Genomic DNA, 27,505 nt, shown 5'->3' with positions numbered 1-27,505 from the left:
CTGTAGGAAGGGAAGGAATTAATTCGCCATTATGAAATAATGGTTTAAATTACAGTGAGGTTTAAGTTAGGCATTTGGAAACACTTTCTAAAAGCAAAAGTAATTAAGCACAGAAACAGACTGCATGAGGAATATCCATCACTGCAGGCTTAAAGAGAAGGCTGTGTAAGCTGGAAAGGAATGGGCAGCCCAGCCATGGGGCTGAAAAGGGGGAAGGGTTCTTCTGATTTGGGTGCTAGCAAGAGGAGAATATTTACATTTTCCAAATGCAAATCTCATGGCTGTAACACACGGCTGTCTGTACAGCACTAGCACAAGATGACCTGGAGCAATGACTTAATTTATTGATGTGTGCAAACCCTAACAGAAGGCCTGTTTTTACAGATGGCACCCCAGAATGTTAAAACACACAAACCGGGCATCAAAGCAAATCCTCTGATTCAGCCTCTGGTATGAGGTCAGCCCAGATGCTCTGCAGGAATTGAGGTCCAGCTGATGCTGTAGTGTTCTAGTATTGATATGCCAGAAAAAGCCAAAAAGCCTAGCAGGTGAGTGCCACCAACCTTTGTAATAATCAGCATGCTCTTACTTAGATGCCTTCCTAACAGATTTTGCTTAGATCAAATTTTTATTTGTGTTTGAAAACCCCAGACAGTGGGGGACAGTAGAGGAAGGCTGGCAAAGTAATTTGTTCTAGTAGGGACACAAACTTGTATTTTACTAAATCAGCTCATACATTGGTATCTTACAGAAACCTTCAAAACCCAAATACTTTTAAAGAGAAAACTAGATCCAAATTTATCAACAGAGTTTTAATATTAGAAAAAAGCAGGAGCCAGAGTCTTTAAATGTCCTATTAAATGCAAACCTATCCATATTCACCAGCTTGATGCTACCCCTGGTATCATCAGGTAGCTCAGGGACTTGATTACAGTCATCATGACAATGCTATAATAAAAGATTATGAATAGCTTGTTACTGACTTGGGAGCAATCTGGAAATCTCATATCATAAAACCAGCATTCAGTCTCTTTAAATTTATTATATTAAAAAAGTTATAAAAACTCTCTGCGTAATTTTTACTGCGCCCCATACACAAGAGAGCCATTATTTAACTCTTCATTTAATTTCCAGATGCTTCATATGCACTACATAAAAGGTATCCAGAGAATCCAGGCAGGAAACAGACTTATGGTAGGCAGCTCAAAGGTATGCATGTGTGGAAAATGCCATTTAAGTTATAGCTTATCTAGTGCGCTTTGCTTCTCTAAACTAGAAGTGTTTCAACTCTTTCCACAGGGTTAGTTTCAGGCTGTAAGGCTGATGTCCCTTCAAGTTGTCTGGGAGTCCAGGTGAGCACTGCCTGGGGATCACAGATGTGCTGCCCTCTGAGATGCCAGATGCAGAATCCCTGTGTGTTTTCTGCCTTGACATGCAGCCAGTGTGTCCCATTTAGATCCCTTTCTTCATGGGTAAATTGCTGCTTGCCACAATGCAGGGCAAGAGTGGCAGTCTTTGAAATCCCAGCCCTGAACTTATACTGGACTTTTCAGGTTTTCTTTAGCAGAAAAGAGAGAGAAAATATGTGGCTGCAAAGAAAATCTTACCCAGTAGCAATTTCCAGGAGACAAAGCAAAGAGGGCTACCTGCTCCCAGCAGGAATTTTCAGGTATGCCATCCCTGTGCCATGGCTCAGGTGTGCCTGGGGAGCCCTTACACTGCAGCTCAGCTGTCCTGGCCCCGGGCCCTGCGTGCATTGTACATACTCAGAAGCTGGAAAAGGGGTAGGCAAAAAACATCTCATTTCTTTAAAGTTTCAGTGTTCTTGGACATTTGAATTGTGAGCCCTGGCTTCCTTCTTCCCAGAAATACACATTATTGCAAAGAAAATTTCAGAAGTCGTGGAAGAAAGAAGAAGTGTTTGAGCAATGGCCAGTATGGCCCAGGCAAGAGGGATGTGAGCACTCTTTCAACACCCACTGCAATTCAACAGGCTTGAAGAATCCTGATTGCTGGGAAGCACAACACAAATTGTCCCTCCAACTGCTTTTGCCAGGTTGCTCTGTCCTTTTCCTAATTCAAACTGCAATTATAGAGATGATAAAATGGAAAATAAATATATATGCAGCAGCTGAGAAAAACCAATTAGTTTTGCACCGGTGAGAAATAATGCAGGACTCCTTGTGTTTTTAACAAACTGGCTCTCAATGTATTGTTATGTATCTTCATGACCCAAATATACTTAGGAAGAACATGACAATGAAATGTATGTTGGAAGTGTAATAAAGGAACTAATGCAGTAAAGTTACTATATTTTATTAGTAGAAGAAAACAATTAAAATGATATCCAGGTAGTAACTTAGGAGCCAAATGTCACAGCTGTCTCTTTTGCTGCCGAAATATGTGTACTCTCTTCCTAACAGTCTTTTTCCCCAAGGAAAAATAAATGTATCGAAGAAATACTTGTTAGCAATGCAATTACAGGCTTAATTCCCCAACCAGCTTCAGACATCATAAAAACAAAACCATGCAGAAGCCCTTTGCAATTGCAATGGAAAAAAAGACAGAAAACCACTAGGTGTTCAGAGAAAGATAATATATTTTTATAACAAAAGCTGACACAGTCTTTGACAGTAACATTTGAGATGACATTGGCATTAGTTTTTCTACTGCACTGTCTTTTTATTTTCAGCTACAGCCTAGAATGAAAAACTTCTTCTAAGGTTAGGCTGTGCTACTCCTGGACAGACCTTTTGGGATACTCAGACAGCAAAGTACCTTGCCATACTCCCAGAAAAGCAAAGTAGCTTTGTATCAAAACAACATTTCTTGGCACTATTTACTTCTGAAGGCCTGGTCCCTCGAAGGAACTTAATGACAGCTGGGTTATTTGTACAATGGGGGTTCATCTGTGAGACCTGAGACACTGGGAAGATAATTCAGAGCACTTCTGAAATGTTGGCCCTAAGAAAGTGCAATCAAGATGAAAGTTTGAATAAATAAGATAAAAAGGACAAAAAATGCTAAAGGTTGCTTTCCCTCCTTCCCCCATCCCACCACACAGATTAGATCCATATTCATATCACAGCTTGGAGAAAAAAAACCTTCAAGAGGCCTTGCATGGGCCAGAGGAAATTTGTAGCTGTGCAAGGGTTCATGTTTGTGGTGTCCTTCAGGATTCCCATGCTGGTTCTAGATTCATCCCTATCTCCTCATCTATTTCCCAGTGCTCCCTACCCAGCCTGGGCACCCTGGGCTCCCTCACCATCCATAGCAAGGCCTTGAGTTCCTCCAGAGACTTCTGTCTTGGGAGGGGCTGTCTCATACCACTGGCTGCACCAGGAGAAACTCTGGATGCTCTGGAAACTCAACTCACGTGAGGGGTAGATGTCCTGACCTGAAGCTCCAGGCTCTGCAGAAGGATTTCTACTTGATTTGGTAGCAGCATATACTTTTCCTGTTGGAAGGAAAGGTGTACACCCCAGAGTAGTACCACGTTCCTGCTAGATGCTCACTCCCAATGCAAGTTTGAGTTTCTTTGGCAAGGGCCTCAAAAGTCTATTTCTCCTCAATGACTTTGTGCAATCTAAAATATCCACCTAAAACATTGCAGATGATTTTCACCCCTTAGTCAGTTACTATCGAAAGTCTCCATTCTTTTGAAAAATTGGCAGCAAACCCGAGATAAAAATATTGATGTTTAAAAATTTAGTATTTTAAAATATTGAACATTAACATCCTTTTAATGATTTTTAAATTGGATTGAAATTGGGGTAGATGTTTTCCTTTTGATATTCACTTATAATGGGTTACTGCATTGATGGGTTCACAAGAAGAGGAAAGTGAGGAAAATTCCTTAAGAGGAAAATCCCTTAAATCTATCTTGCTTCCAGCCTTGGATCCCAAAATGACAGATGGCTGGAAGGCACTGGAGCTTCACTGGGTGAAAAAAGCATATTCTCACTACAAATGTTAAAACTGTAATAACCAAGCCCCAGAATCACAAATGCCTGGATCCCCAGGTTGCCGGTGATGCAGTACAGAGCTACTAAAGCTGATGCCAGAGAAAGGTAGAGAAACTCTTTGCAGTTGATCCTCAAGATGTCTCATGGCTCATAAAAATGATCTACTGCAGTGGCATTTTCAATTAATAGATGCACTGATTTTTCCTCTGTACATTTAAGCTGTCAGTATCTGCTCCCATAATGACAGGATGAGAGGGACTGGATTTTCTTCATATTTAAAGTGTAGCTGATTAAAGTTGAAATGGGATCAAGGATATGCTTTTTTACTAATGGAGATTTTGGATAATAATGACAAAGAGCTTTCAATTGCAAAAGCCAGTGTGATGCCTCACATGTCTGTATTGGATGAAAATCTTGAGAAATGTCCTTGACTAGGCTCATTAAAACTGGTATGATTGGATTTGTGGCATTTTTAATGTAGGCTCAGAAACAAACTGCATTATTATTGAAAGCCTGAGATGAATTTATTGAGATGGTCTGAATAATTTTTCTGAAACAGAAATTCCACAGACAGTTGCTGTCTCTCTCTTAATGAGTTTCAGAGTCTGATAAAGAGGAAACCCAAGTCTTTGTGGATAGCTCAGAAGAGATTTCTTTCTATCCTGCTTCACAGCCTGTCTCCTGAGAAGCACAGCCATCAGTACTGACAATAATAAACACAAAACAGAAGTCTAGATTAAATGCTGTGAATGATCTATGGCTTTGTTTTGCTGGTATGCACCTGAGGCTCAAGATCCTCTTGCAAAATGATGGAAACTCATCTATCTCACTAACAAAAGTTACATGCCTACAGTGATTTGAAACAGAAACTGGCTTTACCAGGAATCTTCTGAGGTGGATTTTAAATTTTCCTTAATTGAAGGTGCTTAGACATGATACTTTGGCTTAGCACCCTAGAAAAGCTGAGATCCACTGTAAATCAGGTTCCAGGTCAGGTTTATTTTTCTGATATCCTGAGTCTGGAACAGGATGTTGCCATTTGGTAATTTCTGAAGGAAAGATAAGTTGAGATGCTTACAAAGACACTGCAACAATGGTGACATTTATGGGATGGGGAGCCAGGAGAATCTCTCACTGACTGTGAATTATAAGCCTGTGTCAGGTTCTAGGGTGCACAGCTGGAAAAGCCACCTTCATTTTCCTCCCTTACACCCTCTTGGCAGCAGAATAAAGTTGCTCTTAGTGGGGTGACAAGAAATGTGGTACTTCTCTTTTGTAAGATTTCTGCAAATGCCATGGGTCCATATTATACATCCTTGGTCCTAAGTCTCTTCTCAAATCAGCCTTGCTGGACAAAAACATTTTCAGGTCCAGTAAGTGGCATCAACTTTAAAAAACATTAAAGAGCAACATTTTACAGTTCTGATGAAGATAGGAAGTTCCAGGAATGAGTCATAAAATCAATCTCTTCCACCTAATAAGGGTGCATAAGTGGGTATAAGAACCTGGGAAAAGGCTCTCAAGAAAAGAGCATTAGAGCAGCAAAGATGACAGCACATTGTGGAAAAAAAATGCATTTCTGCTGTGGCTGTTCAGAAAAATGCCTGATATACAGTCAGCTCCTTGGCTCACAGGTTCCAAGGAAATGTTTGCACAGCTTACATGTGGGAGGCAACATGTGGATCTCTGATGGCATAAGCCCAATTATTTACTTTTGTATGTACAAATGTGCCACCTGTCCCCATGAATTTCAGACAGAGTATGTGCTCTGACAGCTGAGGGAAGGAACAGGCAATCCCAGTTCATCATATTCATATTAAAGTACCAGTGGTAAAAAAAGATTTTTTTTTTGCAGAATTTAAGTGCAGCCTCCCACTGCCTTGTTCTTGTCTCTCCCACGAAAGCAGTGCACAGGTAGGGCTCTCACTGACAGTGTGCTTCTGCCAGAATAATAATATGGTAAAACACAACCAGCACCCGTGAGAGATTTCCCATTAGTGCTGAAGAAAATGTCTGAGGTCAGGCTGTGAGAGAGGTGAGGCTGGAGGGCTTCTCCTCCTCTCCAGGGACTGCAGCTGTTGATAGAACTAACAAACTGAATAAAGCAGAAATAACAACCTGCAGTCCTTCCTCCTGAAATGAAGATTTCAATAACCTGTGCTGCAAATGGCAATAATAAGCAGCCTCTTCTGTTTTGAACCATTAGGAGAGAAGATGCTAGGGGAAAAAAATCAGTCCTTAGAGTGACTGCTCAGATTAAAAGGCTTGGACAAAGCTGGAGTTAGGGAGGTTGACTTTCCTCCCAAGCCAAGCATGCAGAAAGGCAAACAGGGGTTTGGCTGTTTCCAGGCAAATCAGGCAGTTTTAATGACGCTGGTTCCCTCTTTCAGTGCATCCACGGGAGCTGCTTTGCGCACGTGTGCTGGACCCTGGGCCTGGGAGAGCATGCACCCCCCACGTGACCAAAGAGCAGAGCCAGCATCAAACATGGAAGGAAAAAAAAGAACAAACAGGGAGGGAGGCCCAAAGTCTCCAATCTGACATGCTCAGCAAGTTACTGGTTGGCATGGGAGTGACGCCACCAGCACTAGGAAAGAAGCTTTCCCTCGCAGCTTCTCTCAGGTTTATTGGGAAGATTATTCAAACATTTTCATTTTAAAATATTTGGCAGAGACTTCTGCATAAGTCAAGAGGACATTTCTGCCCGTATCACTTCAGACAGAGAAAAGAGAGTTTAAAGGGAAAAAACAAGCAAAAACCCATTGACTTTCTTCATGGCTACTGAAAGGGGTCTTGAAAGAACTTGCCTTGTGAGTGAGAAGGACACCAAGAAGTACTCGTTGGGCCTAGACAGGTAACACAACTCTTTGTTTCCTTCACTGACATTTCTGTGTCAGAGCAATATGAGATCACCAATCTGCCAGCTGCAGGAGTCAAAGTCTGGAGAGTTTCACCATGCATACATTTTACTACTTTCAAAATATTTTGTTCAATTTTTTTCTTCCAAAACTTTCTTATTAGATATTTGAAGCATTTACTAGACAGCAGTCTGATATGTCTGTGTCTGTGATGGATTGAACCAATCTACTGTTGAAGCAAGTGTCTCTTGCTATGTATTTTATAAGCTTAGTAGATTTATTGTAGGATGCAAAACCTCATGGATTATGCTGCAATTTTAGGCTGAATTATAATTGTGCTATTGACACCCTGTTTGGCTCAAGGCTCCTTCATGCTTGAATGTCTAAATTATCCATTTGGTTTGAAAGAAAGGCAATGCTTTATTCTTGTGGATTGTCTGTTGGGGTTAGAGTTAATGTAACTCTTGTATGCCAGAGGTCTGGTGAGTAAATGTTTGCTTGAGTGAGGAAAGATCCTCTGAAATCATAAGATACTGTAGATGGGGTTAAAAAAAGAATATAAATGTCTATCACAAAATAGTTTTGCAGTTTAACCTTTTTTCATTCTTCCTCTTGACTCAGACTAGCAAGTATTTTTAAAAGAAAATAGCTGCTCAGTTACAGCTTAGCACTTCTTGACATTTCCATTATCTCATTGGTTTTCAGGTTATTTATTGCTTGGCTCTCTTAAAACATGTGGGACAGAAACTTGGCGTAAACACTGTCAGTTCAAATGGAAATCTGTCTCTTCATGTTCTTATACTGGGGTCAGTGCCATCGCATTTTAGTCATTTGAACGTCTGGGTTATTATTTAAATATTATTTCATGGCTCCATAAATATAGATGGCACTGTCCAAAATGACTTCTGTGGTAATATTTATATTTCAAAAAGATCCCATACGATTCTGCAGTTCATTTTAGTTATTTGGGACAGTGTTTTTTTTAAAGTTTGCAATTTTGTGTGCACAGCTTCAGTGCTTGAGGTCCTTAGGCCCCTTGCAACCTCGGGACACAAAGGACAACACTGGGCAAACCCATTATATGGTCCCCTGAGACAGGGACAGTTGTTAGGCTGCCTTGTGAGGAAGCATTTTTGCCCCTGGATCACTGGTAATGGGGAATATCCTTGCTAAGCATAAGGGCAGGATGCACACTGGGGGTAAGAATCCCTGGCCTCTGATCCTCCCATCTGAGAGCTGACACACCTTCTGGAGTCAATTTTTTTCTGATAATTATTTCTTAATTTAGGACTGAAATTAGTTGGAGTGAATTGCTGCAGCAATTGCAATTTTTGGACTGATGCTGCAGCTACATGCAATAGCCCCTGAGCTGGAGGGCTGGTCCCAGGAGGGCTCTAGAGTGGTGGTCCTGAGGTGGCTGAATGATGGAGGAGGTAGCTCTCCAAAATGAAGAGGACTTGTCATCCAGCCATGTGGCTTGTGTGCTGCTTCTCCATTTTGCTTTTTCTGCCAGATGAAATTTGATTAACTGCACAATTTCATTACTCTGTTCCAGAAATAACCAGAAATGGGGGCTGAGAGCCAGAGTCTCCCTCCTGTTGGAAAGAGCTGATAGCACAGGGGAAGCCCTTTCCCTGCTTCCCATTGCACCCAGCAGCTTGGGGTGCCAGCCCAGTGACCCAGGGTGCCAGCCCAGTGACACAAGGTACCAGCCCAGTGACCCAGTGTGCCAGCCCAGTGACTCAGGGCGCTGGTCTGTGAGCCACAGCCAGCCCAGAGACTCAGGGTGCCAGCCCAGTGACCCAGGGTGCCAGCCCAGTGACCCAGGTGCCAGCCTGTGAGCCACAGCCAGCCCAGTGACCCAGGTGCCAGCCTGTGAGCCACAACCAGCCCATGAGGGGATGCAGCCCTCTGGGCCTGAGCTCACAGAGCAGCTGCCTTAAGCCAACAGTAGCAATAGGCTCATCTTAGCCTTTGGTATAAATTACCACATTTTTCTGTTCCCCATGTGTAGCCTTAATGAGCAGCTCTAATGCTTTCAACAGAATTTATTTTGCACACAGATTGTCTATTTCCTTGCCATCCCCCAGCCTCTTTAATAAATGCCATCATTGCAATCCCCCAGCCTCTTTTTTTTTAATAAGTGCCATCATTACAATACACAGGGAACAAAACTAGTTTTATCTTGACCATGTGAGTAGGAAGCCTGAAAGCTGACTCCTTTCCCTGCACTCAGGGTTGTGGAGGAGAGTGTTTTGCACGTGCCAGACCTGTCTTGTAGTCACTAGATTGTTTGGATGCATTAAGGCTTCCCATGTCAAACTTGAAATGCTTAAAAGGGGGTAGGCTTCAACTGAGCCCTCTGAAAGTCAGATCAGTTGTAAGTTTATAGTACAATTCATATTGGGAGGGACCTTAAGGATGTCTCTGATCCAACCAAGAGATTGAATAATGTTGCTCATGGTTGTCTCCAGTCTAGTCTTGAAAAAAATCTCTCAGGATAGAAACTCCACAACCTTTCTGGGCAATTTGCTTCAATAGGGTATTAACTTCACAATCTTTTTTCCCTCCCCTCATATTCAATTGGAACTTGTTTCAGTTTATGACCAATGACCTCATCCTTACTCCATATGGAGCAATAAAGTTCCATCTTCTCAATAGCCTCCTCAGGAATATTGGCAGGTTGCCTCTGGGTGCTCACAAGAAGTCCAGTCCCCCAGAAGTGCTCCAGCCTTTAATTATCCAGGTCACCCTCTGCTGAACCTGCTCTGATTTACTGATCTTTCCTGTGCTAAGGACCCCAAAGCTGGACATGATATTGTAGATATGGTCTCACAAATCTGTCTGTCCCAGGTGCAGGACTTTATATTTGTTCTTGTGAAATTGAACAGCTCCTGTTGAGCTCTTCCTCCAGACTCCTCATGGCAGCCTTGCCCTCCAATCTATCAGCTGCACCTCCAGGTTGGCATCATCTGCCAACGTGATCAGGGTGCCCTACGCCTCCTCCTCCAGGAAACAGAGCAAGGCATTACACAGGATGGGTCTCAGGACAGGACACCACTTCCCACCAGACTTGAGGAAGGTTATGAACCATAATGGTTACAGGGTCTGAAGCTGAGCACTCAGAACCTCCTGCTTCATGCAAAACGTGTTGTCCGTAAGTCATACAGCATCTGTCTTTAAATTAGGTATGAACTAGGTCTCTGAGATAGTTTTGTATGGCATTTTCACAGTCAATGGTGGTATTAAAAGAGAATAAGTTCTTCTAATGACTAATCATTCATATTCTATTTTTTTTCTATTTGTTATCACCTATATGGTGATCTAGATAACCCTTTATCATGGTCTAGGTAACAGCTTGACCAAATTCCTCAAGTTTCCATGAATGAACACAGGCAAGAATATTTTTATTTCTTGCTGGCAACAGATCACTGTAAATTGACCAGAAATACTCAATATTCCACTTCATAAATCAGTGGATTTGCATCTGATCGTGCCAGCTATGCTATGAGCTAGATTTTGGGTTGATCCAGCGTGGATTTGTTAGTATGTTCTTTATCTGTCTTTATACTGAGATTTTGAATACCATCACACAAGTGAAACTCAAGGCTTTAAGTCTCAAAGTTTTGGTTTTTATTTTGTCTCTGAGACAAAAGACAAGATGGGGAAAGACCCAGGGGTGGGCAATGCTGATAGTAGGAAAGTTGTGTGGAAGTGTTAGGGTTTGTCTTCATGCAAAAGTTTTAAACATAGGGCATTTACCTGTAGATTTTCTTGTCTATAGGCCTTGGAGTCCTAACTGGTGCCTGTCTGCCAGGCTCATACCAGCAAGCAAAAAGTTTGAAGTGAACCTGGGAGATGATTTCTTAGATGAAGAGTGATTTTCTATAGCAAGCGCATAAGAAATGTTTTGGTTTTTTTCTCCTTTCCTGCAGGTGATATGAAAACTCTTACGAGATCAAAGAGTCCTCATCAAAGATAGGCTTTCCACCACTCCTTATCCTTTACAGAATCAATGCTCAGGAAGATGATAGGTGTTTCTTGTGATCTCTGGACTGTTTTAGCTGAGGGCCCTGTGGTTGCTCCTTTGCACTGGCTTGCCAGCTGGCCCAGTAGCACACAGTAACTCAGCAGACTCAGCACACCCAAACCCAGTGCCTTTGTCCCCCTGCAGGTGACACCAGGACCCTGCAGAATGGGCTGTGTCTTCCCAGTACTGGCCATATGCCATCTCTATTATGCCCAATTCAGTTTTGTCCACTTCATCTCAGAAAGAAAATTAGAACCAAGGTAGTGAGTTACATGAAACAGAAATTAAATAGCTAGGGCATCAGCTCAGAAAATTGATGATTCAGAGGTATAACAATGATACATAAAATCATGAATGATGTGAGGCAGGTAAACAGGGAATAGTCAGTCATTTCTAACAGTATTAGAACTAATTAAAATAGCAGGAAGACAGCTCCAGAGTGACAAAAGACACATTATTTTTACACACATCATAATTAAACTGTGGAACTCAATACTTTTAAGCCAGCTGGGCTTGTGGAATAAAGATCTGTAAAGAGATGTTGGACAGGAGCTCTGGTTCAGAACTGGGGAACAGTATCTCTCTGGGAATGTTCCTCTTTGGTACTTTGACCTTATGTACTCCTTCATGTTCATGACAGAATTTGAATACTTGGCTACATGCACCTCTGGTCTCCAGGCCAGCTATTGTTATAGCAGAAGGAAAACTCTTCAGGCAGGTATTGTTATAGGGTTATGTAGAAGGAAAACTCTTGACAATACATTTATGAATACAGGGCCAGGCCCTCAAAATGAGGCACATAAGATAATAAGGCATGAATTCCTATCTACTGGAGACCTAAATGTATGCAAACATATAAATATTTGCCTTTATTTTGTACCCACAGTAAGGAAAAGGAGAAACTGGATGACCAGGTTATTAACAGCGTCTTAAATACCTTGAAAATATTCAAGATTGGTACATCAATTAAAATCCGAATGGTGCCAGCATAAGGGAGGTGACTATGGCTTTGATAAGTTTTTCTCTGAAGGTAGTTTCATTATCCTTTCAGGCAGCAGAAAATTACTATTTTCCCTTATGAAGGAGATGATCTCCTGTGGAAAGTGCAGTGATTCCACATTTTCCTCTTGTGACTGGGGAACTTATAATGGTCTAGGAGGATAGCAATTATTCCCACAAGCCTGCAGATCAAGGCACCCAGCAGTCCAAGGGAAAATAAACAGAAAGGAAGTTGTAATAAAAAGCTATTGCTAATGATTTGTGTGAAATCTGCAATATGTATTAATATTCTCTGCTTCTCCCTTCCGGGCATGACTCAGTAGGAGCCTTTCAGTGACGTTCCCCTGACTATCTTTTTTACAAAGAAAATAGAATTTGAAATGGAGAAAAGATTATTTTTTAATCTGTGACTCTGCAATATGCTGGCACAGAGACCTGAAGCTCAAAGGCTACATCTTGCTCTAAAACACTGTGAAGGAATTTCTGGTCTAACAGAGCTGATCTTTGCACCTTAAGCTTTTGATTCACACTTTTATAAAACTGCCTCCTAGATTCTTAGATTCTTTTAATTAGTGGCAGGCAGCTTTTTGAAGAGAAAAATAATGGTTACATACAGGAGCTGGCAGGAGTTTTCCCAACTCATCAGGCCAGATGCTGTTCTGCAAGTTCAAAGGGAGCAGTGAATGCTCACCACCTCTGGCAACCGGGGCACTTCTATTTAGGTACCCTTTAGACAGAAAAATGTGACATTTGTGGGTTTATACAGTCTCTGTTTGCTTTTGCATCTGTCCAGCAAGATCTGGGGACAGAGCTTTCCTGCCCTCAGTGATGCCCTGAGGCTTTGTTAGTTGACAGAGAGACTGAAAGACAAAAAACAAAAGAGAGTGAGATCACAGAGCGACCTATTTTGTTAACAGGAAAGGACTTGGTGGTTCAGAATATGCAGTGGTAATTTTGGCATTCCTGCCTGAGAGGCTGTTGAGCTGATCATGACTCATGTCATTAAGATGATTTTAATGTTCAATGCCAGCTGACGAAAATTGAGGTAAGGGGAAATTAATTTTACATGAAAACGATAGAAAAGCATTGGAAGTTAACTCCAGAGAGAGATCATGAGAAAGAAAACCTTGCCTGCCCTGATCTCCAGGGGAGAGTGAGAGAACTACAGCATTTTATTCAGCCATCTGGAAGGAATTAATTTGTGGTACCTTCTGTGTCTAATTCATCAGTAAAATATTGTACAAAAATGACACAGTGAACCCGATAAATGTAAAACTAAAGGACTGGAGAAGGACTGGCTGGTGGGGACCCCAGCTGCCAGATGGGCAGCCCATTCCCTAGACAGTCCAACTCCTATTTGTTTGTTGATGTGAGGAAAATAAAGGAAAATGCTGACAAAAGGACTAAGAAAATTCCCTGTCTCCAAGCATCAGACATTAAATGTGACCAGTTGCTGTTTCACACAAGCTCCTCACGTACAGGGGGCATCAGTCACCTCCACTGAGCAAACAGAGACCACATGCTAACCTGGCTGGGAAACTGGCTGACTCAGGGGAACATGGCACCCTTGGCACATCTCAGTATTTACAGAACCAAATCCACATTGATTATCTACACTTGCAGGGCTTGGCTGCCAAGGTGGGTCAGCTCTTCTTTCGTCAGTACCTCTGTGATGTTGATGAATGCAAAAGGCCAAGACATCAGCTCTGCCGGTGCCTTTGCCTCTTGCCCACCAGTGTGGGACATCTGGCAGGACTTCAAACCTGCTGAGCAGCTGCAGCCCCCTCAGGCCACCCAAAAGAAGCAGCTGGAAAATCTTGTGATTTCAGTAGAGTTTTTTTCTGGACAGACTACTGCAGGTTGGCAGCCACCAGCTAATTTCTTTCCAGTGAGAATTTAGGCATCTTGACACTTCTACAAACAGTGCAGAAACACTAGAGAAAGTCACCAGGATTCATGTTACTTCCTGGAGCACAGGTTTCCTTCAGCTGAAGAAACAATTCTTCTTAGTCCCAGAGGAAAGTCTGAAGTCAAAATGGGGAAGAGCCACTGCTATTACTGGGGCAACTAAGCCCAGTCCCACATCCTGTCCCCAGGCTAATTTGGAAAAAAACCAGTGGAGTTTGCTGTGTTCCTGGGTAGCCCCTGCACACACAGACCTCAAACAGCTGCACCATGTGGTTGTAGGGACTGTGCATGTGCATCTTAGCAGAATTCTCCTTCTGGTGCCACAGGCTCAGAGCACTCATCACATTAGGAGCAGCTCTGGCAACAAGGGTTGTATTGGGAGAGACAGAATGGTTTTAAGTGCCCCTGGGAGGGGATTTAGAGGGTTTTTTTTGCAATTTGGGCTCTTTTCTGTTGAGAGATAAGGAAAAGGGAACATCCTTGCTCAGCAAACCACCTTGGGGCCTCCCAGGGGGAGTCTCTTGGTTGCTCTGCTGAGAGCACCAAACATCGTGGTCATCCAGGAGCTTCCACAGCTGCTGTGCAATGAGCTTGGCCCCAGACCTCTGTACCTCCACCCTGTGTTTCCTGTGCAGGAACTCTGAGAGGCACAATACTGAGGTTTTGTGGCAGAGCAGACTTGGCTGAAAAATCACTTTGTGATGGAGCAATGAGATTTTTTGGCTAATATTTTCTATGCTCAGGCTCTATGCTGAGGTGGAATTTCTTTATTTCTGTTTCTATGCTGGAATATTGGTAGATTTTGTACATATGTGGAAATTTGAGATAAAATAGTTCTGTGTGCAAAGAGAAGAGAGAAATGTTTTCAGCTGATTATATTTAAGAAAAAAAAGTTTAGGGTGTTTTTTTGACTGGTCTTCCTGACAAAGCTGTTGGGAATAAAATCCTGATTTTTTTAGTAGAATTTTTCCATGTTATGCTGAACTTGGTAGCTATTTGCATGAGGTACAATTTCTTGAAAGTCATGTGGTGTGCGTGAGATACACAGCCTAAGAAATCCACCCTGTGCTTCACAAACTGCTAAATGATGTAGAAGAGCCCAAAGAGCTGGGAAACACAGCCAGAACACTCATTTCATGTGCAGCTCCCTCCCACAGAGCCTTGCTTGTGTAAGCAAGCCTCTTCTGTGACCTGCTCTGCTGTTCCCAATGCTGCTTCTATCCTTTGAAAGCATTAATTACATCATTTCTGGGGCTATAGGGCCAGATGCCTGAATAACCAGGGTTTTTCTTTTTTAACCTTCCATTTCTTTCTATCCCAAAGGATGAGCTGGCATCAGAAGAATTCAAATGAAGAGAGGCAGCAGCAGGAAGCAGAAGTTACAGGAGCTAATCCAGCATATCACTGCCACAGCTTCTCCCAGGCCTATGAGAACAGACAGAGGGAGCAGCATCAAGCCAGGAGGAAGCTCTGTGTAGCATCAGTAATTTGCACCTTCTTCATGATTGCTGAGATAACAGGGAAGTATGTGTGCTCAAAAAGAGCCCAGTCTGGTGCCCAGCACAGCCACATCCTTGCCTTGAGTGCACTCTGACTGCAGGGACCATGCCAGGGGTGAGCCCACCTGGCGCTAAATAACTCTCCTTTGTCCCTGGTCATTAAAAGAACTGGGGGGGAGGAGAGGGTTTAAGTGAAATTATCAAAATATTTTCATATATTCACTCAAGGACTTCATCTGGGTAGGAATACAAAGATCAGTTAATGGTCTGAACTGTTCTTCCAGGTCTTTGAGCTTGACTGATGCATGTCTTGGCATCACAAATTTATTTTCCAATAAATTGAGCTATATCCTTTAAAAAGATTAAAAGATTTTACATATTTATCTAGGGCAATGAGACCTCAGCACTGATAGAGGCTGCTAGCAGTAGGATCTGAAAATAAATGCAAGAGTCTTTTCAAAATCCAGGGAAATCCAGGGCCAGATTCACCATCTGTTTTTCTACAGCTAAGTCAATGTATTTATATCAGGGCACGTTTATCTTTTAAATTGGCCTGCTGGTGTGCCTCTGGATCAATGGAAGATTATTCCCCTACCTAATTAGCTGTCACTTCTGGACCCACCCTACAACATGCAATATGAGTATTTGGCTTGCTCATAGAGTATTGGCTTTCATTTTGTCGCACTGCTCTGCTCTCTCCATGGATTCTGTGATATTTATATCCACCTGATAGCTCCTGGCTCTTTAATTTGCCCTTCCCTGCAGTGAGCTGAGGTAAGGGAGGCATGGGGAATCCCACAGACTTTTGCCATATGTGTTCTGGCCAATGTAACAAAAATCAGCCAGGAAGGCCTCTGAAACCCATATTTTCCCAGCTCAGACATCTCTGGAGCCCCATGAAAATGAAACAGAAAGGCTTTGTCTTCCTTGCAAGTGAGAAGTGGAAGCACTGAAAGATTTGCTGCATTTCTGTCTTCTCCTCTGGCTGCTAAACCCAGCAGGGACTTCTCCAGCTCTTCCCTCCCACGTGCTCCCTCTGCATGGAGCCCTGCTGTTTGTAGGTCACGTGCATTTCCCCCATGAAAACCAGTGCATGCTGCTAATCCCCATGCAGTAATTCCCAGTAATGCATTATTAACAAAACCATCTAATCAGTAGGCTTAAGTTTGGTGAATGTGGCTGTGCTAGAGGGTAATTGGAAGGACAGATGATATGTTAACTAAATGTTTCATTTTGCTTAATGAATCATGCAGTTTTTTTGCAGTGACAGCTTAAGTAACAGGCTTGAAGGCCGTTTTGCTTCAGACCATTAAACTTTGACAAACCAGTTATTAACTGCAGTTACAGACAGCTCTCTGTGGAGACTTTTGTAATTATGAACCATACATTTAATATTTTTAATCATTAGGCAAGACTGCTGTGCCTGATGATTGACCATTGAGTGACTGACAATTTCTACTGCTTGTGGTCTATAAATCTATAAACATCCATTATAGGGAATGGTGAGTCTTAAAGGCCACTTGTTGGGAGTATTGATAAAAAGCTGTAAAAGCCTATAACTATGACACTTATTTTACTCCTGAAGATAAAGAGTATCTTCCCCTCCCTTCCTTGCCCTCTGAGGGCAAACAGCTTCCGTGGGAATTATTCTGCTAAACAGAAGAAACAAAGCTGCATCACTCTCAGAGTGGTTGAAAAGTTGTGCTTCTTTGAATGCCTAGACCTTTCCATGATATTTTTCTCAAACCATCTGTGCTGGCCATTCCTACTTTCCCAAACAGGGCACTGCTGGTTGAGCCTGATACACCACTGACTCTCTTGGAAAGACAATTACCTTCTGCTCTTCTAAGGCAGATCCATCACAATCTTCACAGATCTGGAGGTCAGACCAGTACCAGATCAGTCAGACCAATACTACCCAGTGTGGAGCCCAGATATGAAAGTGCTTTCCAATGATTTTTGGTGGTTAAGGACCAAATGGATTTCAAAGCACTTCCACTTGGGCAGTAGAAAGAGAGATGAACACTGCATGTGGTCTCATGTCAGAGCAGGACAGAAAAACTTGAGCAGTGAGACAAGTTGCTAAGTTGAGCGGACTGAGATCTCTGAAACTCACCCAAGGCATTAATTATGCCAGCAATACATAAAATAATAATTTGCAAACATTTTTCAAAGGTAGTAGGCTAGCAGCAAGCTTTTGCGATGCTGTCCCACAGAACATGGAAATAGAGTACATAAAATGCTATAGGGTTTTGCCCACAGCTTGTGAACTACATATTTGTTTGCTGAAAGATACCTGATGCCTGGGTTATTAACATCTGGGCACTGCCAGACAAGCCTTCTTCCCCCTGCTCAGCAGAACCACCTCCCTCTTGAGATACAGTTACCCTGAAAACAGTGGAAGTCTAAGAAATGTGCCATGACCAAAAAGTACGTGTGCATTTACTCTTGAGCATGCTCTGGGAAATATTTATTCTGATGAATTTTTCATTTTACCACAAGGAATGAGATGCCCCCAAATTCTGCAGCCACGTTTTCTCCCTTTTGGGAAGTAACTTTGAGCAAAATTCTGTGCTGAAAAGAACTTATGGTGTTAGGTTTTCTAATCTAAAATGTGCATACAGGAGGAAATTAGACAGTCCATCCTGCTGGCATGAAAATGCTCCAACTATAAGGAAACAAGAGATATATCTACATGTCCTTTTGGCAGTGGTATGCTGCCAAAGATTTGAATGAGGCATTTTATGATGTTTTTCAGGATTCATTAATTCTCATACAGGTTGTGGCCAGGAGAAATGAGTGAGCTGAAATTAATTAAATGACTGAAAAATGAAAATGCATTGCCAAATGCAGAAGCTAAGTGTTTTGGCTTTGTTATTTCACATCTCCTTTTTTACCTTTGTGCTTTGATGAAGATTCCCCTGCTGTAATATATTGGAAGGACAGTGTCCTCCTGTCTGGGATCCTCGTCTCCTGCAGCCACCAGAAGCTGGGAAAGTTTAATGCAAACTTTTAGTTTATTTGGATTTGCCTTTAGCCCTGAGATATGGCTAGAAGAATTTGGCAAAATAATGACATTTAGCTTACTGAGTAAAAGAAAATTAAAATATGATTAAAATAACCCAAAAATATTTCAAATTGGTGGGTTTTTCCTTCAGAATCCACTTAAATCCAAACCCCCACAGAGTAAAATTATATTCAGCACATTTTTGAGCTCTAGCAGGAAAGTTAAGTCATGCATTACAGATTCAAAATGATAGATTTGACCTGAGAACAGAACATTTTTCTCTATGTTCTCACTAAAATGGCTGATTGCTTATCACAGTTCTTCTACTGGGATCTTTCCATGTATTCCTGTTTTAGTGTTGCCTGTGACAAATAAACAGTCAGGCAGAAGGAAGAACATGCATATTTTCCTGTAACAAATAGGAAATTAATCCCACAAGCTAGGTCTCTGAACTGTTGTACATACATAAAAATATCGGTGTTCTGTGAAAAGATAGTGCATGGATACTGGAAACGTGATGCTTAATACAGAATTTCACAAAAATATGGCTTTTCACAAAAAAAAAATCTGATATTTAAATAGTCAAACAGTACAATAGTAATGTGACTACAGAACTAATGTATCACAACTCTTACTCTTCTTAGGTCTCTCTCTAACTAAGAAATTTGGCTTATGTATTTCTATTAATTCATCCCTTTCACTGCATGAATGAGGTACAAAATGAAATTATCTTTGAAGAGGTTTGGGTCTTGTGTATGATGGCTGAAAATTGAGTGTTCCCTTTGATTCTCAGCAGAACAGGCCTTGAGTTGGACCTGGCTGGCTCAAACTCGTGAGCAGAGCTGTGACCCAGGTGGGTGCTTCTTTCACACAGGTGGGCAGATCGCCGGGAGCCTGGCCGTGCTCAGCGACGCGGCACACATCCTGGTGGACCTCACAAGCTTCCTCATCAGCCTCTTCTCGCTGTGCCTCACCTCCAAACCTCCCACCAAACAGTTCACCTTTGGCTGGCACCGAGCAGGTAGCAAACATGCCATGTTATGAACGTGTGGAATGAGAAAAGGAAGTTATCCTAGCCAGGGACTGGAGAACGTGCTGATGTCCAACACGGGTCTGCAGGCATTTAGAGACAGTGCGCTAATGCTCCCACAGATCTCAGGACATGAAACACAGTAAACCAGTGAATTTTAAAGAAGTAAAGAATCACCCCTTATCTAAAAATGTCTTCCGGTTCATTATTTACCATCATTTTGGGCTGGTGCTAACTTTGGTTGAAATAACAGTAACTTCTCTCAGTAACTTGAGTGTGTGGAGGACTGAGCGCTGAATTTGTTATGAAACAAGTTTCTGTAAAAGCAACAATAACCATAAAATTAGGGTTTGCTCCATTTCTAAAGCAAATGATTAAATTATTTTATAAAGTTTACAATGTTTCATTTGTAAAAATGAGATCCTTTAAGATTTACCCTTTTCTTGATTCTCTCCTTTCATATCTCTTTATCACTGTTGTTTTTTATCAGATGAAACCAAGTTTTTAAATTCTCTGTCCTCGACCTAAACCACCCATTTTACAGATGATACCTAACACCAAAAGCCTGACAATCAAACTCAAATGTTTTCAAAAAAGACAAGACACTAGCAAAATACTAACCATGAGAATCATTTTCTGGGAGTGTGAGTCTGTTCAAGATTTAGACACCTAAATATGAGCACATGAGCATCTTTAAGCACAGGATCCAAGTCTCTGATATTCAATAGAAATCTTGACTCCATTCAGCCTCCTAAACGTGGAAGTCCAGTGTTATATCCCTAGGATGTCAGAGGTTTAGGCATGGGAATAGCAGCTGTTGCACAAGACCTGTAGGAACCTGCACAGGGTGCCAAGCACAAAATCAGGGCCTGTCAAATGTGACCAGACACCCATAGCTAAAAACCAGTGTTCCCAGTCAGCCAGTGAAGGAGGGAGCTGTGTCAGTCACCATTGATTTGATGTCCACAGAGGGAGCTTAGTCACTTAGATAGTGCCTACAGGTAGGCAATTTAGTTGTCTCTGTCTAAAAATAAGTCTCATGTTGGATGTCTCAGAGCTCAGTTTTGTTGCTTATATGTAAATTATTTGTGCCATTTGGAATCCAGTTGTCACTCTGGAAGTCTGTGGGTCAATGATACACCTTGTGTCAGGCCATGCATGGAGATGTTAGTGTACCTCAAATAACTCCAGACACCTGTGCACCAGAACCGAGGACTCAGATGATAAATGCTTCAAGGATGTTCAGTAGCAAAGTCCAGAAACAGCTTCTGACTCAGATCTCTGTAGGCCAGGGATGACTGTAGCTGCAGAGAGTACCAGGGAAGGCATGTGCCATACTCATCCTGCCTTTCTGCAGCTCCCTAAGTGTATCCTACCAGCTCTGCTGGGTGAGTGGGAGGTTCAGCATGGCCCAAGCATGGCTGGCATTATGTAGACAGCACACAGCTGAATTTTGCAGCCTTAGTAAACTACAGCTTAACATCAGTTGATTTACCATCCCTTTTCACGTTTATTATCTCTTATCCTGGGGGGAGAAAAGTGAAAGAGAGACCTCTCTTGATGATGTAGGCAGGCTCAGCCACTTCATGTAACTTCATCCTCAATCTGAACTAAATTATTTTTATTTTGTCATTGCAATGCAGAACTTCAAAACCAATCCTTTATTGCCCTTTTTATCCTGGTAGCAAAAAGAGCCTTGCATCAAATGTTAGAAGTTATTTAATTGCATTCCATTATTGTTATCCTGTTTCTTGCTTATTTTCCCAGCTATATTCTCAGTTTAATATGCAGGTGGGCACCTTAATAGAGCAGCTGAGGGCAGTCAGGTGGCAAAGTCACTCTTCACTGACTAGCAAGGTCTTTCAGGTGCAGCCCTCCATGACACTGGAAGATGTTTCTTCACTGCTTCTCTCAGACTGATAGATATTGTCATGAAAAGACTCTTCATGGCAGTGCTCAGGTTTAGCCATATGAATGCCTCCTGCCCTCCATGCCAAAGCAGTGCAGCTACTTTCACAAACTCAGAAACACAATACTGAATAAGATTGATAGTGTGAGCCAAACTAGGTTCAGATACAAAACCTCTCTTGCACCTTAATTCTCCTCAGCTGTACTCAGAGATTCCTACACAATCCTACACTATTGTTTGCTGTGCTCTGTAAGTGCCAGCAGTTCTGAAAAAAAGAAACTGAGGACATCTCAAGTGAAGTATTTAGTGCTGCTGAACTGATCTGTAAGCTTAACTAAACTTTTGCCAAGATACTCCATTGAAAATTAATATGTAAAGATGACCACTAGCATGTTCTGTTATTGAAGATATGCATAAATCCACACAGGTGGATACATGTGCTCACAAGAGCTCGTGGCTGCTTTCATGCCAATGATGGCACAGCCATCAACACCTTCAGCTGGGCCAAGTTTGCAGGGGTTCAACCTGCAACCTGCAGAAAAAAAAATTGTATGATTTATGTCTGCTTCTATCTACTTTTAAGGAAAACTAAATTCCCCTGTCAGTGCACTTTGATTTATTATTTTCCAGTTTTAGGCAAAACAGTTATTTGATAAGCTTTTGCAGCCTGCAAAAGAGGGGATCCCCATAAAATTATATTAAAAATCATAAGCTGTTTTAATGGCTTGTCAGTGGAGGTCTGTGCAAATGCTTTGTGGCTGTCTACTGCCTTTCACTTTACTGTGAGCTTGCATTTTCTTTGGTATTGTCTCAGTTGTTCTCATTTACCCATTCAAGTCACATGGCAATTACTAGTCCCACATCCTATTAAAAGCATGCTGCATGTTCATATGCACTTCCCTGGACCTCTCCTATAACAGTGCAATAAAAGCTGGCCTTGGGGACTGGATTTATTTGAGCTCAACTCAAAGCCAATAGAGACAAAATTAAATTTTGCTACCCCAGGGAAAAAATAACTTCTTTTGTTCTTGTCACAGCTGGTGGCACAAAAATGACTTTGTGGCATTGGCAGAATGAGTTCCAGGATAAGTTTTGCTGACAGGACCTCGTTGGGAGCTGCCACTGTCTCTCTGAAAGGTGAAGTGGTGAGAGGTGTGCAGGAACAGGGGAGGCTGTGCCTCTCTCCTTCCTTCAAACCTCTGCTCCTGTGATAATCTTGTTGGGAGAGGAGGGCTGGTCTTTATGGGTTTCACACCACAGTCAGGGCCAGGCAAACTCCTTTTGCTCCTCCCAGAACTCCCCAAATGATCTTTTACATCTCTGCTATTTCTTAGAATGTTGCATGAACTCAGCCCTGGAAAGGGGACAGAAGTAGGGGCAGGTAGAACAGGGTTAGGCTGCCATGTGCACAAGGCTACCCTGGGTATCCACTGGATTTGCTGTGACCAAAAAGGAGGTTGGCCCATTCTTTGTGAGCTTTAAGGCTGCCAGCATACAAGAAGCAGCTCTCCTGGCTGTAAAGCTCATACACCTGGAACCATTATCATCAACCTTTTAAAATTTTTTGCATTCCTATTCTGACTGTTAAAATCAGATTTTTTTCATTCCTAGAAATTCTGGGAGCTTTGATGTCTATGATAATAGTTTGGATGGTGACTGGTGTGTTGATATATTTGGCTTGCATGAGGCTGCTACACCCGGATTATGATATTGATGCTACAGTGATGCTCATTACCTCTGCTTGTGCTGTGCTCACCAACATCCTGTAAGTTATTTTGTTCTCTTCTCATATGACATTGGAACCTTGAACCTGCTCCTGTAATTCAATTTAAAAAACTATAGAGAGATAATGACCTCAAAAATATGAAGTGTTTATGAGCTCCTTGAGGATTTGGAAAGGGGTCCAAAAGAGAGGTCCTGCTTCTCATTGGAAGTTGCAGTTGTTCTCCTCATTTCTGTCAGCTGCCACACTGGGAAGGAAAATTATGAATCTACAAACCCCAGGAAAAGATTATTCTCCATCTCACTTTTTATTAGATGTCAGAATATTCAAGAACTTTCTAGAAAATGAGGCCTCATTAATTACCCCATTCACAGACTTTCTTGATTATGCAAATCACTGAAAACCTAGGAACTGTCTGCTCAGCCACCTCTGCATTTCTACTAAAGGTGTCAGATTTTTCTGTTCAGTGTTCAGAAGTGACAGGGGTGGTGATGTGTATGGCCTCACTGCTTTCAGAGATGAGATGCAGTAAATCCTCTGATATTTGCAGCTTTCCATCTCTTGCAGGCTAAGCCTGATTCTGCACCAGACTGGCCACGGGCACAGCCACAGGGCACGAGCCAGGGAAGGCACATCAGCCCCTCTGGAGCCAGCTCTGAGCAATGCCAGCCTGCAGGCAGCCTTTGTGCATGCCATTGGAGATCTATTCCAGAGCATTAGTGTGCTAATTAGTGCACTTATCATCTTCTTTAAGGTTGGTTTTATTCGTTCATATGCCTGCCTTGCAATCAAGGATAAGTGCTATTTTCACAGCGTTGTGACACCAGGTACTATGTAAATATTTCCTCTGTCTTAATCATACACACTGTAATTGTATTAAAGAGAATTATTTTTGGGAACTGAAATAACTGTTGAGAGTGTAACCCTTGCTTCTTGCTGTTTCAACTGGATACTTTGGTGTCTCTCCCTTTCTTCATCTGCAGCACCTTCATTCCCTGCACTGAGGCTCCCTAACTGGCAAAGGGGGCCAGCACTCATTCTGTACTAGATGAATGGAATTTATTATTCTTTCATGCTAATTAAAAATGACAATAACCAACAAGAATGAAATTAACAAAGTGGTGTGTTCATATTTTTCTAGCCACAGTACAAAATAGCCGACCCAATCTGCACATTTGTGTTTTCCATCTTTGTTTTGGCAACTACCATCACGATTTTAAGGGATATTCTAACTATATTAATGGAAGGTAGGACCTGATTCCACAATCAATACACTTGCATTTTGATTATTTTTCTGTTGCTTTATCCATAATTCTTATATATGTTTGAAAAAAGTAGAATAGCACATTTCTTTATCAGTTTCCAATAGTCTTATAATTCTGATCATACTTTAAACCTACTTCTAATTTTAATCAAAATTGTTTTCTACCATTACATTGGGTTTACATATATGCCAGTTTTTGTAAAAAACTTTGTACTGGTATTTTGCTAATGAGCTCCGAGTTGCTTTTGTTTACCATATGAGTAGCATTTCTTTCTATCACCCCTTTGGCATATGAGATGCCTTCTCACCTTGTTCATTGTTTACTTCCTTTACCTGTGTGAAATATAAATCTTTGCCAAGAAAAAGTGTTTTGACTGTGCTTTGAACTGTGTCAGTGAAATAGGCTGAGTGCAAGAGACAGAAGTTTAAAAGATCTTTAGTCACCTAAGTCCAGAAAAGCAAGCTGTTGGAGCTTTCCAGTTGCATTCCAGTGCATGGGGATAGACAATTCTCAGCACAGCAGCAGCAAGAAGAGCCAGGCTTAGCAATATTTAATCCTGTCAGCTATGGGCTTGAATATTTGATTTGCAAGGCCAAATGACTTCAGCAGTCACAGATGCATGTTTTTGCCTTACCCATATTGAATAATATAATGCAACCTCTTTCTCAGCTGTGAAGGCATGAGGATTAAAGGGAAAAGTAGCTCTAAAAGTGCAGGTTCTGAATGGGTACTCAATGTGACTGCCTGCATGGCTGTTTTTCCTCTCTTTCACTTGCACCTACTGCTATTGCAAGAAATAAAATATCCATTAAAAACTAAAAATAAAATACCTGTTATAAAACATTGGTACAGTAGTTTCATTTGAGGGTTGGTTTGCTTTCAGTGATTGTGAGATAGAGATACTTCCATGTAGAAATGTACCTTGGCAAGAGCATGGCAACTGACTGTATTTTGGCTGCCAAAAAGCAGATCTCTTGGTTACTGAAAAAAAAAATAAAAATCAAACTACCATGAAGGGGAGCAACCCCTGACACTGAGGAGTCTCTTTTTTAAAGCAGTGACTCCAGCTTCTGCAAGCAGTGCTGACATGCCACAGTCAGCAGCGCTCTCTTCCCCTCTGCACCAAGCCCACTGTCCTCCTGGGGAACTCTCTGGGGAGTGTCCTATCTCCTAAGCAGAATATTCTGCCCAGAATTTTCTGAAAAGAAATTGGATGCTGGAGCTGCTGTTTCAGGCTACTGATTCAAGTGGAGCATGATGAGTTCATGCTGTTCATGGAGGCAGAGAATGCACTCACAAAAGATGCTGGTGCAAAACTGTGACATGATCTGTCTAAACAGCTCACCACCTATGTAAACTGGACATTCAGACTGTCCCCTAAAACATGCATGAGTCTCAGCCTAGAAGTTTAAACCAAGGGATGAGATTATATAGCACAGTGAACTCTGAAATAGATGGGCTTTCCAAAGCATTGAATACTTTTATAAAAATGATACATCTAAGTGAATAAAGGTTCGTAATTCATTTTCCTCTATTGATCACAATTCTTATCCCTTAAAAATCTTGTTTTTCCATCAATTTCTCCTTTTCAGGAACATCAAAAGGATTTGCTTATGATGCTGTAAAAGCAAGAATTTTAACAGTTGAAAAAGTGGAGTCTGTTCACGACCTTCGTCTTTGGTCTCTGACAATGAATCAAACTGCTCTCTCTGCTCACATTGCCACAGGTCAGTAAATTTCTGTAAGCAGGGAGTAACTATTCAGCTGCTGTCTAGCAAAGGTCAGTCTTTCTTGATTCAGATTAAGCTGACTGTTTATCTGTTTCTTGTTAAAAAAAATCGTCATAATTTTGTTGGAAAAATAAAATCAACAATAATAGCAAATAAAACTCTCAGATCCTCCTCCCAGAAACCTTGTCTAAACAACGGGGACCTCTACTTAGCCCAAAACTTGAAAACTTGAGAGGCTGTGGAACAACAAAGTAAATAACAAGATATTTAAAATAAATAAAAGAATTAGACTCAAACCAGATTTTTATCACAATTCTGTCAAACTTGAAAACTGTTGATCTCTACAAGAAAATCTTACAGGGCCACTATGCATTCCTGGTGTATCTTCAGAAGTAAAACCATCTTTAAAAATAGATGGAGTTTAGAGGTAGCTCGAGTTCATCTTTTAAAATTTTATTTTAAATTGTAGTTCTTATCCCAATTGACAAACTGTCCATTACTCAGGTCAATTTTCTTATCTGTCTGTCAGCTTTTTATGCATTAAGAAAAAAAAAGCCAAATGTGTTTGGCCAAGGTCAGGGCTAGAGATGAAGTCCTCCATGGAGTCCCCACTTTCCAAAACAGAGGGTCTATCAGCCACCCAAATCACTTGGCACTGCTGCTACTCCCTGACTGGATGAACTAATCTTTATTAAGTATTTCTGCTTTCCTCCAGTCTTCTGCCAGTCTGAATTTCTATGGTGATTACTTAACTTGGCTTAACTCTTGCCAAAATTGCATATTCCAACCACATTTGAATGAACAAAGGTTTGCTGACATGGAGGTTCCTGAAAGGAGGATAAAAAGGACAAGAAACTCTTTTCAAACAAACTTCCTGTTAAAATTTTATCTTCTAGAAGTATATAATATCTATATTAGTTATCAATGTCTATAATATAGAAATATTATCAAAAGTATTATATAAAGTATTATCAAGATGTATGTTTTGATTACTTTTTGCTTGCTATCTGCAGCAGACTCAACAGACAGCCAGAAGATTTTGAGAGATGTTACTCAAGCCCTGTTTGAGCAGTACAGCTTCCACTCCATCACCATTCAGATTGAATCAGGGGAGGATCAGAAACCAGACTGTGTCTTCTGCCAAGAGCCCAGGGATTAAAGGGAGCACAGTGCTATGCCAAATCACCATCACCCCTCTTACAGGTCAATGGAGGCTGTATGTGCTGGTTGAATGCAATTGATTAACAGCAAATGGTAATTAGCTGACATAGCAAGCCCTGCCATTGCAAGCAGAGTGTGGGCCTTTCTTTGTTGGTATCATCTACCATGAGAGAACAAGTATTAAATCCAGCCATTTGCTAGATTGCCTGTCCATCAGCTGTTTCTTTCAATTACAAGAGAAATATCTAAATTATTCTTGACTAGACCAGCAGATTGGCAGTAAAGCAACATTCAGAGTGACTGTCTGTAATTACAGGTAACAAAAACTAATCAACCTTCAAATTACCAACAGAGAGATTATCACAGCTGTAATTAAATGTGAGGTTGGTGTTAGCAAACTCAGCACTCACTCAGGATGAAA

At 41.5% G+C, this 27,505-nt stretch overlaps 1 protein-coding gene across 1 annotated transcript; it reads left to right on the top strand.

Moving 5' to 3' along the window:
* Positions 1-398: 398 nt before the first annotated feature.
* SLC30A8 (solute carrier family 30 member 8) lies at positions 399-27,125 on the top strand. The gene is made up of 10 exons (XM_071449493.1): positions 399-548; positions 6,356-6,819; positions 15,084-15,288; positions 19,149-19,287; positions 22,817-22,970; positions 23,496-23,541; positions 23,578-23,682; positions 24,070-24,175; positions 25,786-25,920; positions 26,937-27,125. Exons 2-10 carry the CDS (start codon positions 6,740-6,742, stop codon positions 27,080-27,082), a joined length of 1,116 nt encoding a protein of 371 aa, XP_071305594.1. The 5' UTR covers positions 399-548; positions 6,356-6,739; the 3' UTR covers positions 27,083-27,125.
* The last annotated feature ends 380 nt before the right edge of the window (positions 27,126-27,505 follow it).

The sequence above is a fragment of the Agelaius tricolor genome, unplaced genomic scaffold (assembly GCF_023055355.1).
Source record: "Agelaius tricolor isolate 1412-34295 unplaced genomic scaffold, bAgeTri1.0.p SCAF_2, whole genome shotgun sequence".
NCBI lineage: Eukaryota > Metazoa > Chordata > Aves > Passeriformes > Icteridae > Agelaius > Agelaius tricolor.
This window is presented reverse-complemented; position numbering and strand designations above follow the sequence as displayed.